Source organism: Pimephales promelas, chromosome 16 (genome assembly GCF_988280905.1).
Source record: "Pimephales promelas chromosome 16, fPimPro1.hap1.1, whole genome shotgun sequence".
Classification (NCBI taxonomy): domain Eukaryota; kingdom Metazoa; phylum Chordata; class Actinopteri; order Cypriniformes; family Leuciscidae; genus Pimephales; species Pimephales promelas.
The window spans coordinates 6,046,833-6,064,751 of NC_142784.1; the positions used below are offsets into that span (position 1 = coordinate 6,046,833).

At 36.9% G+C, this 17,919-nt stretch overlaps 1 protein-coding gene across 1 annotated transcript in view; it reads right to left on the reverse strand.

The window, feature by feature from the left end:
- Positions 1-386: 386 nt before the first annotated feature.
- LOC120495091 (uncharacterized) overlaps positions 387-17,919 on the reverse strand; it is a 54,560-nt gene continuing 37,027 nt past the window's right edge. The window contains exon 4 of the mRNA XM_039694497.2: positions 387-564. Coding sequence (XP_039550431.2) covers positions 387-564 — 178 coding nt within the window. The remainder of the gene's footprint in view (positions 565-17,919) is intronic.

Below are 17,919 nucleotides of genomic sequence, written 5' to 3' on the forward strand. Positions count from 1 at the left end.
ATATGTTCAGCCTTGCTGACTGTTGTCATTGGAGCTGGAAAGGAGAACACTCTGTCTTGGAGTAAAATGTCTCTCTAGAGTAAAGGTGGAGCAAACAGGAGAGCGGAGATGGAAATGCAGTTAGCTCTTGCTCACGCATATTACACTGGGGTATAAATCAAGACAGTGAGAGAGAAGGAAATGCATTAGACGCCCAGCGGGACGGTGTATACACTGAGTTTGAAGGGCAGATATCAGGCTGGATGGATGAGGCCTACCACACGATTGAGCTCAACTCTCAGCTGAATCTAAACTATAAGATTTCGCTCAGACATGAGATGGATATACTGATCGGTTGGAACGGATTGGGAGTGTGTGCGTAAGTGCTAGAGAAAAACAAGAGAGTATTACCTTTGTTTGTCCTTGTCCCTGGCTCTGTCGGCCTCTTTGTCTTTAGTTCGGTCTCGTGTCCTGTCTTTGTCTCGAGTCCTGCGCTGGCCATGATCACGATCTCTGCTGCGACTACGCTTCCTGCTGGACCGGCCACTGCTGCCACTGCGAGACCTTCGGGGACGGGAACGAGACCTTCAAGGAACACGCACACCAACAATACATGTCAATTGGAAAAACGTGTCAAATAAATTAAAAAAGCAGAATCCAGGCTGCAGCGGTCAAAAGATTACGATCAATCATTGATCAAGATTGATTAAACCAAAAGCAATTATGCTATTCACATCTCCTACTGTCTATGGCTCATCAGCGTTCCATTGATATCTCAAAATGTTACTGACACAGTTAAAAACATGACATATCAGAGTTTATATCAAGTGACATATTTGCTCTGTTCTGTGACGCACGTTTGCGACTCTCCTGTTCGAACTCATTCATCAAAATGAACGAATCTTTTTCAGAGTCATTCAGAGATGGGGACTCAAGTTTGAGACTCAAGTTTGAGTCACACAAACGCTGACTTCAGACTCGACCCAAAAGACTTCAGACTTGACTTGCGACTCGACCCAAAAGACTTGTCAGCAACCTGTTTTCATGCAATTATTGCTTTTTAAATCTAAATTCATTTTAAAGCATTTCTATTTTCTTTTATTGGCGCAAACGTTGGGGAAGCGTATGACAAGCTGCATGTCACCCGCCCTTTGTCATACTGTTCATGAGACAGAGCGTATTTAGGCCACGCCCACAGCGGGGGAAAACAATCCAACCGTCTCCATTGACTTTGCGTCTGTAGATTTCAACAAAAGTTGGCATTGTAAATCGTCCCGCTGCTCCGCGATCTGCACCGTCATCACAGACATCGCTAGAAAGCTCTCTCTCTCTTTCTCTCTCTCTCTCCAGTTCAATGTTGTCGGATCCAAATATGGTCATTTCCTTTTAATCAGCAACCAATGCGCGAAAGTAAAAGGGGGGATTTAACTCTAAATGAGCAATCTCATTGGCCTAATGGAAGTCTTTAGATCCCGTTTTGTGTTTTCTCAAAATGACTTTTTCTCCCAAACTCCAAGTCTGAAATCTCCACTTCAGTAGCACCTATATACCAAACCTAATACACCAAACTGTCCAGTCTTGTACCTAGTTTTATTATGAAGACTATTACAGATGGATTTGTAAATATATTATTCCTAGCTTGATTTATATAACATTGTTTTTCTAAAAACATGGCGAAAATCTATTTAAGGCTATCTGATGACAGGATAACAAAAGTAGATATCCATAAATATCTATTTTTCCCCCATCTATTACTGTATGTGAACACAATAAAAAAAGGATTTTAAACCTGGCCTTATCTAATAGGCTATTCAGATTTCGTTTTTTTAAATATATGCAAATTCGCACATATTTAATTAGACAATGCCTAATAATTTAAGACTTAAAACTTGACTTGGAATCGTGGCAAAAGACTTGAGACTTGACTTGAGCTTGCCCCTTAAAGACTAGAGACTTGACTTGGACTTCCAAAAAATGACTTGTGAACATCTCTGGAGTCATTTGGTTCATTCAACGAACGAAACGAACGAATTGACTCGGAAAAAGATATGTTCATTTTGTTGAATCAGTTCGAACAGGAGAGTAACAAACGTGCAACACAGAACAGAGCAAGGCGAGCATATTTGAGCTTATAAAACGTAAACTTTGTTATTTATTTATTAAATGAGCGATTGTTTCGCTTGATAAGACCCTTATTCGTCGTCTGGAATCGTTTGTACTGAAATCAGTTTGTACTGAAACTGTCTTTTGGACCTTGAACCTTGAAAATCCTGGAATGTTTTCATCAAAAACCTTCATTTCTTTTCGACTGAAGAAAGAAAGACATGGACATCTTGGATGACATGGGGGTGAGTGAATTATCAGCAAAAGTTTTTTTGAAAAGTGAACTACTCCTTTAAGTTCAGCACACGTCCCAATCATCTCTCACCCAGAATTTCCTGTCTATGAAAAAAGGCCAAAAAGTCCAAAGAAATCTACTTAAATGTGCAAAAGTCGTGCGTAGATCCAAATTCACATTCAAGTACAAAGACCCCAAGTGTGGTTTATTGGGACAGATCCTATAAGCAGAGTACTGTAGTTGTGATGCGACATGTTGCTGTATAAACTCTGTGTAAACTGTGTGTGATAAAGAGCTTTGCACTGATGTCCATTTTTCTCAGACGTGAGGGGTGCATGCCTTCACCTCAGGCACACTATCGTACATCTTCGTACGTCTTTCAGTTGACTTTTACTGTTTTTATACTAAGCTAATGATATTTTCTATGCTCTGACTATCCTAACCCTCACAGAAACCACTCAATATTAATTAAAACAATGATCATTCATCTGTTGTCCCTGTGGACAAAGATTCTTTTGACAACGTAATCAAAGTTTGTGTGTGTGTACAGATTTAACTTATACTGCAGTGAACTTCACGAGAATAGTAAAACCTGAAATCTTCGATACATGGTGGGAACCTTTCAGTGTCTCGCATATTCATCATTATCTTTTTGTAAAAATAGCAAATTCAAAACTGTGAGTCTGTACTCCTTTGATTCACAACATAACTTCTTAAGTCATCGGTTTGTATTTGGAGCGGTCGACTTAGATTTGGCCAGATATTTGGGGGTTTGCATAATTTGTCTCGGTCACATCCAAAAGTCAAGAAAAGAATGTCTAGCTACACTGATGTGGGAAAAGATGATGTTTTGAAGATCATTGGTGACTTAGATTGAATGAACACTTATCACTTACTCAAAATATCTTTTACACGTTTGAAAGGACATGAGGGTGAGTAAATGGTGGCTGTTTTCATTTTTAGGTGACCTGTCACTTTAAAGGTTTCCAGACTTATTCATTTTTTAACATGGTTCACATGTTCTGAAACTAGCGCCCTCTTTCAGTAGCCAGTATTGGTGTCGAAAACAAATGGGCCATTTGTTGAACCATTCTGCACATCCTACTGAAAATAATGTTATAATTAATGACAAAAAGAAAAACAAGCCAATTCTTGACACACGTGTAAAGCTGTTAATTTATAATCAAATTCAGTAAAAATTCACAGCACACAATCATGACAATCAGTTGTTATGATTGATCATTGGCGTCACTTAGTATTGCTCGTGCAAATCCCTATTGGCTGTATGAAGTGGCCATCAGAGAGGACCTCAGTGTACACAGGCTGTATTGATCCTTACGGACAGGCCAGAGAATGCCCGGAGATTTAAAGGATTTTACTTACCAGAGCAACTGACTCCAGAGCCATTCATCCACACCGTGACATACAGACATGCTCACGCATACACACCGATGCAGAAACACACAGTATGGGACATGGTGGAAAGTAAACTGAGTGATTCTATTGTCAACAATCAATTTGTGTACTTTTACTGTAGAAATATGTGGAGAAAAAAATCTTCTACAACACATTTCACTAGTTAATTTGTCCACTAGAAATGACCAAAGAGAATTCCTACCACTATGTAATTTCTAATGCTTATGGAAAATGCATACACAGATAGAAAACTGAAACACTAACATAAAAACTATACAGTACATATCACTGTGTGATACATGAAAATACGATTTTGTTTACTAAAAATGTACAATATTTTATCAAAATTGGATCATGAAGTCACACGACTAGGTCAAAAGTCAAAAGCCAAAACAGAGTCAGCTGAACCATACCCAGTCACCTGATTATAAAACACATGAATATCATACTCATACTCATCACCCCCCTTTCCCCATCTCGTCAACTCCGCTCTGGACAGGCCAATCTCCTTCAGCCTGTGAGGACAAGGCTTCGTACTATGGGTGATCGAGCTTTCTGTTCAGTCGCGCCTACTCTCTGGAATGCTCTCCCTGTCCAACTAAGGGTCCCTCAGACTGTTGACTCTTTTAAAAAAGGCCTTAAAACCCATCTTTTTAGAAAAGCCTTTTATGGCTAACAGTGCTTTTATTTCATTTATTTTATCTTTTTTTTATGTTCCTGTTTTTATGTGTAGCACTTTGAGGTCATTAAATTGACGTAAAGTGCGTTACAAATAAAATATATTATTATTATTATTATACGACGAAAACAAGAAAACTGCTATATTCACAACATATTTAAACCAGGTTACCAAACAGACTAATGACGACAAGACTGTTGAAGTTCTCCATTGGTCTCAGGCCCCGTCCACACTACTGCGTTTTCGTTTAAAAATGGAGAATTACAACAAATACGATCTCCGTCCACACCAGCGTTTTATCTGCGCTTTAGAATTGATCTCAGTCCACATTAAAACGACTGAAAATGCGGATCACGTGACCATTCACCAACACTGGGCATGCGCGTGCCGGTGTAAACGGTGGCTGACGAATCAGGGAAGGACACGTCATGACTGACGACACCCAATCATAGAGCCGAGCGTCAGCGTTTCTAAACTCCTCCGCTTTGTCCCGTTTACACTAAAACGCCCCCAGGAGGTTCAAAACGCAAAACGGAGCAGCAGCGTTTCTAAACTCCTCCGTTTTAGGTCTTCTTAGTCTGGATGGGAGGTGCAAACGTAGCAAAAGGTCTCCGTTTTTAAACGAAAACGCAGTAGTGTGGACGGGGCCTTAGGCAAATTAAAACATACAAAGCTGCATGATCACAAAACCACATCCCCACTCGAAGATTCAAGTCACATGATCCTAAACTCACGTCAAATGTTGTATAGTGTGCAATAAACCTACACTAATACACTAATGTTTCCCAACATTAATAATGACATGTTAAAGGGTTAGTTCACCCAAAAATGAAAATTCTGTCAGTATTTACTCACCCTCATGTTGTTCCAACCCCGTAAGACCTTCGTTCATCTTCGGAACACAAATTAAGATATTTAAGATATTAAGATCGCTCCTGCATACAGTCCATAGGCTTCTTGAGGGACTGGCTCTTGCTGTCCTCGAAAAGTCATTAAAGACATCGTTAAAATAGTCCAAGTGACTACAGGGGCTCAATCTTAAGTTTATCAAACGACGAGAACACTTTTGTGCGCAAAAAAACAACAAAAATAACGGCTTTATTTCAACTATTCACTTCCTTCTCCATGGGCCTGTAAGTCAGTTAACGTAGTGTGATTGCGTAGAGCTACGTCACACGTAGGCTCACTATTGGCCGATGCTGGTCGTGTGTGTGATGCGTGTGACGTACAATAACAGAAGCTTATGCTATTAAACTAGTAACCTGACTCGCGCAGAGGGAGAAATAAACCAATAGTTGAAATAAAGTCGTTATTTTTGTTGTTTTTTTGCGCACAAAAGTGTTCTCGTCGTTTGATAAACTTAAGATTGAGCCCCTGTAGTCACTTGGACTATTTTAACGATGTCTTTAATGACTTTGAGGACAGCAAGTGTCATTCCCTCAAGAAGCCTATGGACTGTATGCAGGAGCGATCTTAATATCTTAAATATCTTAATTTGTGTTCCGAAGATGAACGAAGGTCTTACGGGGTTGGAACAACATGAGGGTGAGTAAATACTGACAGAATTGTCATTTTTGGGTGAACTAACCCTTTAAAAACTGAAAAATCTATACATTTATATTATCTAAAATACAGTAAAAACAGTAATGGTGTGAAATATTATTACAATTTAAAATAATTGTTTTCAAAGCTGTATTTTCAGCAGTCTTCAGTGACACATGATCCTTCAGAAATCACTCTAATATGATGATTTACTGCTCAAGAAACATTTCTGTCATATTTGATCTCCAGCATGCTCTTCGCTGTCTCCTTAGTAAACAAGTACACTAGCTTTTGATAAAATACGTTGAGTGCAATACTGTTTAGCGTGGTGGAAATGACGGCAGTGCAATTCCTAGCCACAGAGTCGATCACATTTTTGATTGGTTGGTTGGTTGGTTGATTGGTGATCGATCCACTGTAGAAAGTCATACTAAATATTACAATTTGTATTGGGAAGGCTGCCAAAGTCTTTTTAAGAGCCATGTAGGCAACCTCGTTTCAGCTTTAACAATGTTCTGGACATTACACATACTACAGTAAATCTTTAGCGCAAACACTAAATCTGCTGTACTTCTATTTCTTCTGTTGTTTTATCTGATCGTTTAGCAGGCAGGGCAAACGCAGTTATAGTTACACGAGAGAACACGAGAGGTCTTATTTTAGCCAAATGTACTTGTGGCCAGCGCATGTAATAAACACCAGCAGGGCCGTCGGTGTGCTGTTTTTTCATGTCTTTCTCTCTTTCTGCAGCCCTGCTCACTTCTGGGCCTGTTGCAAATTAAATATATTGTAGTTAATAGACTGTGGTGCGGCTGCTAAATGTCAATTTCATTACCAAGGCCTTACCCTTAGAGAATTATGACCTCATTTAAGGCGAGGGGGTAAATGTGTTAATGCAGGATGGCCAGATAAACATCCCCTGCCACAAGCACACATGCGTCCAGCAGCATCATGCCAAGAGTGGGCTATTTTACATGACTTTCAGCTATTATCGCTGGAGGAAAAGCCTTCCCCTATGGCCTAAAAATATTTCAAATTCCTTTGAAAGACCCTTTTTTTATTTCTCCCCCCCCCCCCCCTCCAATCCATTAAATCTAGCAGCAACGATTGGCTCAGGCAATTTTCCCTGCAAATTATCAATAAAGTAATTACCAGTGTGTGGGAGCGCACCGGGCGCTTATCGCTGATGCCCCCTGCCCAGCCGCCGATCTGATCCCTCCCAGCATTGCATTTGGGTAATTATGTGAGCAGGATGGTGTCCTGCTGTTATCACACCATATTATATTCCTGCTAAACAAGGTTTCTTGCTTCATATGAAATTGGATATTAATGGTGGCGAATGATAGCACTAGTGCAACTAACAGACGTAAGATACACCACTGGAATCCTAACCTGGCTAAATGATTATTTATTCCTGCCGTGGCCTTTTCTCTCTTCTCTTCGGTTCTCGCACACACACACACATTCCACTATCGGCCAACGGTGTAACACAGCCACGCTGTAAACACTAATTTATTATAAAGACCTGCTATAAAAGAGAAGACAAAAAAACTTCAGTTCCGACCACCAAATCACCATGCTTCTCTAAGAAAATGTCCATGTTCAACAGAACATTTATCAATGATAACTATATAATTTCAAATATATCATATAAAATATGTATATATATATATATGAAGAGTTCAGATGCAAAAGCCTCCAAGTGCCATTTGAAATTTTCTTCTAAAATGATCATTTTTATCAAGCTTGTATATTTAAGTTCAGTAATTTCACTTAAAGGGTTAGTTCACCCAAAAATGAAAATTCTGTCAGTATTTACTCACCCTCATGTTGTTCCAACCCCGTAAGACCTTCGTTCATCTTCCCAACACAAATTAAGATATTTAAGATATTAAGATCGCTCCTGCATACAGTCCATAGGCTTCTTGAGGGACTGGCTCTTGCTTTCCCCGAAAAGTCATTAAAGACATCGTTAAAATAGTCCAAGTGACTACAGGGGCTCAATCTTAAGTTTATCAAACGACGAGAACACTTTTGTGCGCAAAAAAACAGCAAAAATAACGACTTTATTTCAACTATTCACTTCCTTCTCCATGAGCCGGTAAGTCAGTTAACGTAGTGTGATTGCGTAGAGCTATGTCACACGTAGGCTCACTATTGGCCGACGCTGGTCATGTGTGTGTGATGCGTGTGACGTACAATAACAGAAGCTTACGCTATTAAACTAGTAACCTGACTCGCGCAGAGGGAGAAATAAATGAATAGTTGAAATAAAGTCGTTATTTTTGTTGTTTTTTGCGCACAAAAAGTTTTCTCGTCGTTGAGATTGAGCCCCTGTAGTCACTTGGACTATTTTAACGATGTCTTTAATGACTTTTCGAGGACAGCAAGAGCCAGTCCCTCAAGAAGCCTATGGACTGTATGCAGGAGCGATCTTAATATCTTAAATATCTTAATTTGTGTTCCGAAGATGAACGAAGGTCTTACGGGGTTGGAACAACATGAGGGTGAGTAAATACTGACAGAATTTTCATTTTTGGGTGAACTAACCCTTTAAATGGCAATGAAGATTACCTATTAATGGTAATCAAAGAACAAAATTTCAAATGGCACTTAGAGGCTTTTGCATCTGAACTCTTCATATATATATATATATATGAAGAGTTCAGATGCAAAAGCCTCTAAATGCCATTTGAAATTTTCTTCTTTAATGATGATTTTTATCAAACTTGTATATTTAAGTTCAGTAATTTCACCTAAATAACAATTAATAGGTAATTATCATTGCCATTTAAGTGAAATTACTGAACTTAAATATACAAGTTTGGTAAAAATCATCATTAAAGAGGAAAATTTCAAATGGCATTTAGAGGCTTTTGCATCTGAACTCTTCATATATATATATATATATATATATATATATATATACACACACACACATCACTAACTTCTGTGTAGAGATCTATCTTAACATAATAATAATGGGCTCTCCTGACCAATATCAGTGATATGATTTCTTCAGAAACATGACCTTGTGATTCTACAAGGAGGATATTCATGGATATTTATATACAGGAAGGAACAAATCAGACACTTATCGGACTGTACCCTTTAACCTAAACTATAACAATTATATTTCTAACATGACAACTCTGAGTGTTTGGCATGGTAATGGATATGACAATGGTTTGGTCTTGGTAGAACTGCTGCTAATGTTGTTATTGATGCTGCTGTTATTGATGCTGTTGTAGCTCATTGGCTTTTGATACAGCAGAAACCAATCAGCTGTGCTTTACAGAGAATGATGCAATTGCAAGCAGACTGAGTTAAAGGGATACTCCACTTTTTTTGGAAATAGGCTCATTTTACCATTCCCCCAGAGTTAAACAGTTGGGTTTTACCATTTTCAAATGTCTTCAGACGATTTGTTTTATATTTAGAAGAATATCAGTAACCAGACAGTTTCTGGTCTCATTGACTTCAATAGTATATTTTTTCCTACTATGGAAGTCAATGAGACCAGAAACTGTATGGTTACTGATATTCTTCTAAATATCAAAAAAAAAAAAAAAAATGGCTGAATGGATTTGAAAATGGTAAAACTCAACTGATTAACTCTGGGGGAGTGGTAAAAATCAGTATCCCTTTAAGGACCTATCAGCCTATGCCATATAGGCATGACAGACCTTTATTTTGTTATTTTTTTAGAAAGTGCATCATCATCTTTTTACTAGACAAGTGGGCAAACTAGGGATGCAGTATAATTGGGCCCGATATTACGCTCTTGACCAGTGCAGATGGGCGGCGTACGAGAGGGAGGCACCATTGAGCCGAAATAATTATCCTTTTATAAAACTTTAAAAAAAAAATGCATTTGTTAAAAATATGAAATCGCAATTTTCCTCTAAACGTTTGAATTTACGATCACACCGGAATATTTAAACCTGCTTCCACGCTGCAGTTGACAAGAGAGAGCAGCGGTCGGTCATGTGAACTGTATGTTTGAAACAGCTTCACAAACATCAAACATCAAATAATAAATAAAGCATTGGGATAAAAGTTAATATTCCGGTTATAAAGTAAATGTGATATAAAAGTAAATATGAGTAAATGACATTTGAAACTAATGTTACGCTTCAAATATTACAATATCTATTACAATGCCCGTAGATGGCGACCAGTGACTGTTAAAATGTATTTGATGAGATTCGTTAAACTCTTATAAATCAAGTTCTCATAATAAATTCAAATTACTACATATTTTGAATAGACCAATTTATAACATTTTTGACATCCATAACAGTAAATAGATCATATTGTCATAACCTAAATTAAAACACATGTTATGTTATTGTAATTTTGTTTTAATTTTCATTTGGGAAAATTATAATAAATTATAATGCAGGACAAAATTATGTACAACCACCCGTCTTGGCCAGTATCCAAGAGAATATATTCGTATAAAACTCAAGTGCACATTACATTTTATTTCTCAACTGTCTTCTGTCTTAAAGAGACAGCAACCTAATAAATCTGATGCTGTGTTTTAAAGGGCACCTATTATGCAAAATTGGTCCCACTTTATATTAAGTGGCTCTAAGTACTATGTACTTACATTGAAATTAATAATTTGATACAATGGACTTATTGTGTACATACATGCTTTTACATTGTACTTATATTTTGAAAATACCTGCATGTAATTACAGGTGTAATTAATAAATGTAATTACATTTGTAATTACACAGTTGACCCTTCCCTTACACCTTAACCCACCCTTAAACCGACCCATACAACCACACCTGACCCTAACCTTACCTGTATCACACCTCAATAGCAACAAAAGTGTTTTACAATACAACCTGAACAAAATAAGTACATTGTACTTATTTTTTGATGTAAGTACATAGTACTTAAAGCCACTTAATATAAAGTGGGACCGATAAAAATCCACCCAGGGCTTCTTTCTTTCTTTCTTTCTTTAAATCCCCATAAATTACAAGCCGTTCTCGGATTCGGGGCAGTGGGACGTAATTTTGCACAATCCCTGCCCATGACAAGTGGTCGACCGATATATTGGACAATATTTGGCATTTTTTAAATATCGGCAACTGCCAATAAGTTTTTCTGATTGGCCGACGTGTTGGAAGCGGGACTTTAATTTTGATGGATAAACGTCACCAGCGCCTGAGAAGAACAGCGCTGACTCACATTCTCCGTCTTCATTAGTTTACGATTGCTGTCAGTCATATCTAATACTTTGTTAGACAGAACTGGTAAACAAAGAAAGTAAATGCGAAAAGTAAAGTGTTTGCTTTTATATTATTTGTGACAGAAAAGGCAAACAACCAGGCTAAAATACTTTCTCTCATTAACTGTCAGCAAATGCCTATTTATATCATTTAAACAAATCTCTGAATATCTAATAAACATTTAATTTCACAAGCTATTGGATTTAATCGACTCCAGCTGAAGTATCTTGTGAAGTGTGCATTTGTAGCCGGCATAAACATGTTCCTGCGGGTGGAGATCAGCTTCACAGGAGACGTGATCGAAAAACTTTAAATCCTTCATTTAAAAATACACTGAATACAATAAGATGCACTGAATTTTGGTAAATAAGAGGACCTATTTCATTTGTATGCACATAGTTATAGGCTACATTAGCAGGAATGTAGTTATAATTAGCCTATGTGACAATAAAATTAGTTTTGGTTAAAATCAACAGATAATCGTGGATAATTAATCGTGATCTCAATATTGATCAAAATAAACGTGATTATGATTTTGGCCCAAATCGTGCAGTTTTAGCATAGACCCGCCCTGAGTTAGTTGTACACAGTCCAACATTGTTCCCACGCCGGAGCTGCTGTAGACAAAAATGTTACTGTTACTGATGTAACCGTTATGTAAACGTAATGTAAACGGCAAAACTGAAAGTGAGAGTGCGCACTTTGACAGTTTATTAAGCACCCACTGAAAAGCTGTGTATATATTTGTTTACTATTATTTGTAACAAGTGTATTGTGTACTTCGCTGTGTATGTTGATGATAATGAAAGGGAGAGAGAGATTATGGATAAGACTTTAATGCGTTGTTTATTCAGCGCTTCATCTTTTGTGTGATGTACAATAAGCTTCATTCACCATTATATTTTTGGCCATCATTCGGATGGGGTCCACTACAGCAGGCTTGTATTAATAGTGGATAAAAGCAGATGACAAATACGTTATAACCGTAATTAAACTAAAGTATACTAGGCCGCTGTACGTGAGCTGTATCGTTTAGGTTCGTTCCGACAAACGGGGCACTACATTTTCTTTTGTTCAATATGTTTAACGTTAATAAAAGGTATCCAAACAAAAAGTTCTCCACGCATTATCCTGCAGTTAATGAGAAAGTGTCATTTATTTGCGCACTATATTGACTGCGTATTGAGACATAAAAAAACGGTTGAGCTCGATTTTCAACCAATCAGCGTCAAAAATGAAAGTAGGTCACGGCCAAATCAAGCTAATATCTCTACGCACATGTAAACACGGAGGAGGACGTAAGCAACACATCTTCATCTGATAGCGGCGGTCAAGCTCGATTAACACCCGTAAAGTGTATTTTTCATGTCGGAAAAGATGGTGGGAAAGGTCCGTAGCCCTTTACTGAAGTTCGATGGGAACAAATCAAGCAATGAGCGAAGGAATGACTCAAAACGTCGGACACTACGGAGCTAGCTACGTCATTGATCACATGCTGCAAGTAAGTTAAGTTACCTTCATTCATAGCTAACATATGAATATTTTTTACTTATTTTTGGATGATGCTAATTTACAAACTTCCCGATCAGAATCCGGATAAAAACATCGACGCGATGTGAGACGTTGTCCTCCGTTGCTTGACCTGTTATCTGGGTGAAAAAGAGGATGACCTCATCCAACAGTACAATGTAAGTGACAAGAATTAACCTATATATTTATGGTGTTTTGAGAAATGTATATGTGCATTGTTTTTATTTCTAACAAATTGAAATGCAACTTAAACGATACGTTTTTTCCCTAATTAAATTATATTTATTTATTTATTTATTTATTTGACAGAGACAATGCAAACAAACATAGTGTCAAGACCAAGAATGTCACTGAAGTGTTGCATATAAAGTTTATTGCTAATTTTCAACTCCTGTCCCTGGAAGGGCTTTTATACACAATAAAATTTACATGATTAACTCATGATTAACTACTTCAATAATTTAAAAAAAAAAAAGTAATATAAACTTACATACATATCATCTACAACTCTTATAATAATTAAAAATGAGCACACTTTTGGTTTATTTTTAACCAGTTTTAAGCCTGGAAGTGAAAATCTTAAAGTCAGGCACAACCTAGATTTCAAAAGGTAATGAGTTCCAGAGTTTAGAACTCTTCACAGAGAAGGATGTTGTCCGGTCTCACAATAAATGTACTTATAGTGGCTCAGGTGCTGGATGATTAATGCACTTATAAATTAGTTTAAGAAAGGAAAAATTTCTAAAGCTATCAAAATTCATTAAATTATATTTATTAAAGATGCTGCAATGATGATAACGTAATGTTTTTTTTATTTATATAAAGATATATAAAGAACCCATGCGTTTGATTGCAGTGGGAGCGGCTTGTGCCCAGGTATATAAAGCTAATGTGAAAATATTTAACACAAAATAGATTTTTGTCAGCCACTAAAAAGGTAACACTTTATTTTGATGGTCCACTTTAGACATTCTACTGACTAAGTAACTGCATCTACATGTTTAACTTGATCTATTAACCCTAACCTAGCAGTCTACTGATACTCTGAGTTGGTTGACATGTAGTTACTATATAGTTAGTAGAATGTCTATGGTGGACCATTGAAATTTAATTCCACCCTACAATAGTGTCACCAAATGTAATTTTACATTTATTTTATTTTTTCTTCCTGAATACACCCTCTGTCATTGGTGAAACTGTACTTATGTTATTGTGACCTAACGCTTATATTTTTATGTTTCAGTGATTACAAAGAAAATAAACTATAATGGTTTACTTGTAGTTGTCTTAGCATTTTAAGCTGTTAAAAGAAATTTTTACAACCGTACACAAATCAAGTTTATAATTATGGACAGACTTATGAGACAGACAAGATAAAAGTAATGTTTGTTTTACAGTGTGACAATGGAGATATCCTGCAGCACATAATAAAAATTGCCATCTGCAAGAGGGAGTATTTCTGCATCATCTTGGAGGGGTGGATGCAAGTCATGGCTGGCTTGGAAAATCTGACAAGAGCCTGTGCTGTTCTTCTTGGACTCACGTATGCACTAAACCACAACTACCCGAAAGAACTGAGGCACACTTTTGAGGCCTTTCAGAAGCCCTTCTTGGAACTGGGTGTTTGCAAGTTTTCCCCCTGAAATCACTAACACTTAAAAACAAACTCATGATGACCTTGATTGAGACAATGCATTATGACCAAGGCAAGTTCTGAATTAAAACGGCATTGATTGATGAACGTTTAATATTGTTCTACATAGAGGCTTTCAGCAAGTACAAATTATTTTATATGTTTTGCTACAAGTTATTCACAAGTTAGTCAAGAATGTGACTTTTTCCAACAGAAATTTGTATGCACATGTTTTTGTGTAACAAAATGATCTTTCTCAATGACATGAAAAATGTTAGCGTTTTTTTTTTTTTTTTTTGCTTTTATTTTTCATATTTTAAAACTGCTCTCTTACATTTTATATAGATTTGTTTTATTTGTGCAAAAAATACAGAATAAAAGCATGTTTGATAACAAAAGGTGCATTATGTATTCATTATTATAACATTTACTGTCTGAAAAAAGGCAGTAAATGTTATAATTAAATCAATTTCATTAATACAAAAGAGTAAATTCTGCTTGATTTATTTGTGAGGCGACTTAAATAAAAAAAAGCACATTACACTAATAATATTAAATTCATCATGTGCCATAGACTAAATAATTTAGGACATTTTACTTAATTTATTCGGGTAGATCTCACACACACAAAAAAACACCTTAAAATCTACTCAAATATAATACGTGTAATATTGTTACCATACTTTTTTTTTTTAAAGTAGATACCATGTAATATTTTTTACAGTGTACATGCAGTGCAGTTACTGTTTGTGTATGCGAACTGACAATTCACCATTAAATGTGTTATTTTGAAAAGTGTTTTACTTTTTTTATATATTATATTTTGGCTGAATTCTATTTGTTATTCAGATTTTCCTAAAACATTACCTTTGAATTGGAACAACATAATGAGAAGTAATTGGGATGTTAATGATAGAAGTTTTCTTGATAATCTTATGTTTACTGTGCCTAGATGGCAACTTCAGGTATATCACACAATTCAAACTTGTTTATTTTGTAGTTTACTGGTTTACTCAAGTGGTAATTTAGCATTTTTGGGTTTATATGATAAACAGGTTAAAAAAATGTAAAATTCCCTATGGTTTCGCTTTATTTCAAAATGGGCACGTTTAGCATTTTTTTTCTCAAAAACTGTAAGGTTGTGTGCGGAGAACTTTTTCTTAAGGAATCTCTATATATTTCTGATGTTAAATAAAAAAAAAGTAGGTAGTGCCCCACTTGTTGGAACGAAACCCTATTTCTAGGCCTCTTTTAGGCTACTGACAGCGGCCTATACCTGTTCTATCTTCACACAGCATACTGTATATTCTCTGGCTCTAGGCATTATTGTCCAACTCCAGTTCGAAATGAACACCGGTACTGAGAGTTTTTGTTTTGATATTGTCATTGCTGGCACTGAGCACAAGCTTGTGAGACTCCGCCCCCTGTGCCCGGCAGCAACAGCTCATTTGCATTTACCCCTCAGGTGCTCTTCGGTCATTTCTGACCGAAAAAATTTATGTTTTGGAATGTTATAAATCACAGCTTCATCGGAATGTTACGAAACTTGGTGACTTTTATTCCATTGGGTATGTGAACACACAAAAAAATTGAGGTCATGATCCGAGCATGCTAAGTGGTCGTAAAAAAAATAGTCACACTTGTGCTCTTCGGTCAAAAATGACCGACCCATAGGAAATGAATGGGAAATTGACAAAAACACAAAAACTTTGAGAATTTTTGTGTGTACAATCTACAAATCGGCCACGATGCAGAAAAAAAGTGCTCAGCATTGAAGGGGTGACACTCTAAAACATCAAGAGTGCAAAACAGACACACCCACCCACACACACACACACACTTTTATACACAAAAACACCAATAAATTGTGATTAAAAAATCTGTTTTGAATTTCTAAAAAAAAATCACTGCTTCATCAGAAAATTACAAAACTTCGTGACTTTTATGGCAACATGTATGTGAACACACAAAAAAATTGAGGTCATGATTCGAGCACTTTAAGTGGTCGTAAAAAAATGAGATGCACTTCTGCTCTTCTGTCAAACATGACCGACCATAGGAAATGAATGGGAAATTGACAAAAACAACAATCTACAACTTCAAACTACAATTTGCAATCTACAAATTGGCCACGATGCAGAAAAAAGTGCTCAACAATGAAGGGGTGACACTCTAAAACATCAAGATTGTGATATTGACACTCACCCACACTCACAAACAGACGCACACGCGCACAAATAAACACACACCTATATATTTGTTACGGTTCAGAGACACAAATAGACATGCTCATTAAATATTATTTTACATAAAGTGTTATAATTGAATGAATTGCATTGGTTTTTTAGGGGTTCAAGCACGAAGTGCTGAAACCCTATTGTTTTTGTATTGATTTTTATTATTATTATTATTATTATTATTATTATTCTCCCCTAAAACGCATAGTGCAGACCAAACCGTAAGGGCTGCAGCTCTGAAACTTTGTCAGATGGTAGTACAAAAATCGAGGAGAGGTTATCAAATTATGAGCCCGATTGGCCCATAGGTGGCGCTATAGCGACCAATTGCGCGAAACTGCTCATAACTCCTAGACCTTAAATCGTACACTCAAGTGTCTTATATCATTGGAAAGCTGGTCACCTGACGAAAAAAACGTATATCTCCGATTTTATTTCCGGTATGCAAATTTTTCCGCCATTTTGAATTTTGTCGAAAAACTACTTTTGCGAACTAGTCCCTGGATTTTTGCCCGATCGGAACCAAACCAGTGCAGAAATGTTCTCTGGAGTCTGAAGATCAATAATTATCAAAAAAATGTTGAAATTTCTCGTTCCGGTCGCTAGGGGAAGCAAAATAAACGTTGTGGGAGGAGCCTATTTTACTAAAATGGCTATAGCTCGAGAAGTAAATGAGATATCTTCACCAAACTCGGTACACATGTGTAAGAGTTCAATTTGAGGTGACAGTAAAAAAATCGCGACGATTGAACACTAGGTGGCGCTATAAAATGAAAAAAACAGATAAACACCTGACCGTCAGTCCGATTGACTTGAAAATTGGTATGCAGTGTCTTGGTCCAAGGCCTCATGTAAGTCTATAAGGACATTGGTGTATCTCAAAAAACATGGCCGCCATCGGCCAATGAAGTTTGAGCATCTATGAAACAAGGTTAACGAAGGCCGATCGGAACGAAACTCGTTGGGAATGTTCGACTCATGGCCCTAGAGGTCTGTAAAAATTTTGAAAGAAATCGGCCACTAGTTGGCGCTAACGAGTTTTATTGCTCTGTAATCACGTGGTGTTGCACACACCCCCACAAAATGTATATCAATTGATAGATCTCCTCATGCTGAACAACTTTGCCTCAAGAACCATTGCTGTCAATCAATTCGTTCGTTAAATATTCACGAATATGTTAAAAACCTACTTTTGCGAACTAGTCCCTGGTTTTTTGCCCGATCGGAACCAGACTAGTCTAGGATAATTCTTTGGACTCTCTTGATCAATAATTATCCAAAAAAAGTTCAACTTTGTCATTTGTCTTGCTATA